At 46.4% G+C, this 2,378-nt stretch overlaps 1 protein-coding gene across 1 annotated transcript; it reads right to left on the reverse strand.

Moving 5' to 3' along the window:
• Positions 1-345: 345 nt before the first annotated feature.
• On the reverse strand, positions 346-927 carry LOC106477808. The gene has a single exon (XM_013938331.1). The coding sequence runs from the start codon at positions 925-927 to the stop codon at positions 346-348; it is 582 nt and encodes a 193-aa protein (XP_013793785.1).
• Between the last annotated feature and the right edge of the window lie 1,451 nt (positions 928-2,378).

A 2,378-nucleotide genomic window follows, 5' to 3' on the forward strand; every position in this document is an offset into this window, starting at 1 on the left:
ATGTGCACGAGGAAGGTCGCGCTTCTGCCATTCGACCGAGTACATGAAGCAGCATACTGCACCATAAATCTGGCCTTTGGTGAGAACAGCCATGAGACACTTTAGCTTGAGTTGAAAAACACGTGACATAACGTCATGGTGGTACTCAGCAGACTGCCATTCTCCAATTACAGTTGTGATTTCTAGCCACTTGGGGTTTGTTGTAATTGTGATGAAGAGGTCAGGTCGGCCGAACTTCCGGACATAGCAGAAAGCATCCTGGGTGTGTGAATGCATGTATCTAGGTCCCCCAGTAAAGGTGGAAGGTAAAATAATCTTCTGTCCCAGTTGCGCTACACTGTCTTCTCATCTTAGAGCGTCTTGAAGGTGTACATAATTCTCCACCCTCAGTTCCTTTTGATGTGTCTGGAAGTACAGCAGACTTTCACTCTCCACCTTCGCATACATATCCACCAGAAATTGGTTCAAAAGCTGTTTGAACTGATGGATATGGTTGGCGTCGCCCTCTCTGACTATAATCCGGTACGCATAAAACTCTCGGGAGCTGGTCTTTTTATTGGTTGGCTGGGCAGTGGTCGGGTTTACGTGGTTTAAGTTAAAATGATATCCATCCTCGCCTCTACAGAACACGAGGGGGTACTGAAGGGCATCATATGAAGGGTGACCCTCGTAGATCCGCTTCAAACCATCTTCCCTGGAATTTAAAACGATGTCTCGCCAGTCACTGGGTTCTCCAACCATCAACACCGCAACTTTGTTAACCATGGGTTCATTGTATCTACCCGGGTGTTCTCCTGCAGAACGCCTATTAGCCCTGATAACAGTTTGAAAGTCAAGCAACTCTGGAGGCAAGGTCTCCATGGTGGTTTTGAAGCTCTGTATGTAGGCGTTATTGTCTTGAAGCATGGTCTGCAGAGTGGCTACCATGTTGGCGTCCAGGTTTTGAAATAAGTTCAACCTCCTCACAAGCTGAGCCTGACTATCACCAACAAAGTATATTTGAAGGAAAGATGCAGGTTGTCCAGGGGGTTGGCAAAAGAGAGCCGATCAGATGGTACACTTGGCCTTGAACCTTAAACGTGGGCATATATAATCCTTCACGGATCTCATTGCCTCCAAACGAAGTCATTTGAAAGGCACTGTTGTATGCTCTGATATTCTGTAGGAAACTGCAAGACTGAGGTGAGTCATCTGACACCCACAACCGAAGAGGTTCTGGTGCCTCCACAATGGGGGAAGAGCTACTTTGCCAGAAGCACAGCAAATGCCAGATGGTTCTTTTGCCCATGTGAGAGCATGACTGTGCCTACACACCTTGTCTAAGGCTCCGATGTTGGCAGCTTCGGCATAGTTTATTAGGGGATCATACTGAAACCCACTGTTGTTTTTGTTAAGCCATTGTATCATGTTTCTTTGTACATGCCGTGTCCTCTCTCCTGCGATTCTGTCGCGTCTCTCTTGGTCGGTCTCGAGTTGCCTGGTACATGGTGTCTTTGGGTGTCAGCAGCCATGTGGGAATTTCTCTCATCCTGACCTTGGCGAGCTCTATAGACCTCCACTCGCACTACCTCCCCTCCCAAGCTCAGATTGTGTTGTTGAACAATGGGATGGTACCTTTCGTTGTCAATCACGTGGCGAGCTTCCCTCTCCTCTATTGTTTCATTTTCCCTTCTTTGACTGTGCTGAACTCTATCTTCTTCCTGCCGAGCTTCCCTCTTCTCTACTGTTTCATTTTCCCTTCTTTGACTGTGCTGAACTCTATCTTCTTCCTGCCGAGCTTCCCTCTCCTCTACTGTTTCATTTTCCCTTCTTTGACTGTGCCGAACTCTATCTTCTTCCTGCCGAGCTTCCCTCTCCTCTACTGTTTCATTTTCTCTTCTTTGACTGTGCCGAACTCTATCTTCTTCCTGCTGAGCTTCCCTCTCCTCTACTGTTTCATTTTCCCTTCTTGGACTGTGCCACTCTCTGTCACGGGCCAAACGTTTTTCTCTTTCGACTTCAGACTGCTGGGCTTTGAAGCGGACCACACGCTCCCGACTGGTGGAAGGTTGTTCCTGACCAACAAAGTATGTTTCTAATGAAGTGGAGCTGGTGGATGCCTCATTTCCTCAGGTATTGCTTGAGGGGCCCGGCCTCACACCCTCAACCGATTCAGAGCCTTCATAATCTTTTGCAGACCTACAAACCTTCATTCTTTTAGCATCCTTAGACACTCTGCATAAGCTACTTTTTTTTTACGGGGCATGTTGATGTCAGGGTATTTATTACGTTACAACACTTACTCCTACTTGAGAAAGACTACAAAAAATAAACCATGTAACTGAATTTTTAAACTCCAACGATAGTGTTCATAAAAAAGAAAAAAATATAAGAAAGAA

This window comes from Limulus polyphemus, unplaced genomic scaffold (genome assembly GCF_000517525.1).
Source record: "Limulus polyphemus unplaced genomic scaffold, Limulus_polyphemus-2.1.2 Scaffold80320, whole genome shotgun sequence".
Taxonomy (NCBI): Eukaryota; Metazoa; Arthropoda; class Merostomata; order Xiphosura; family Limulidae; genus Limulus; species Limulus polyphemus.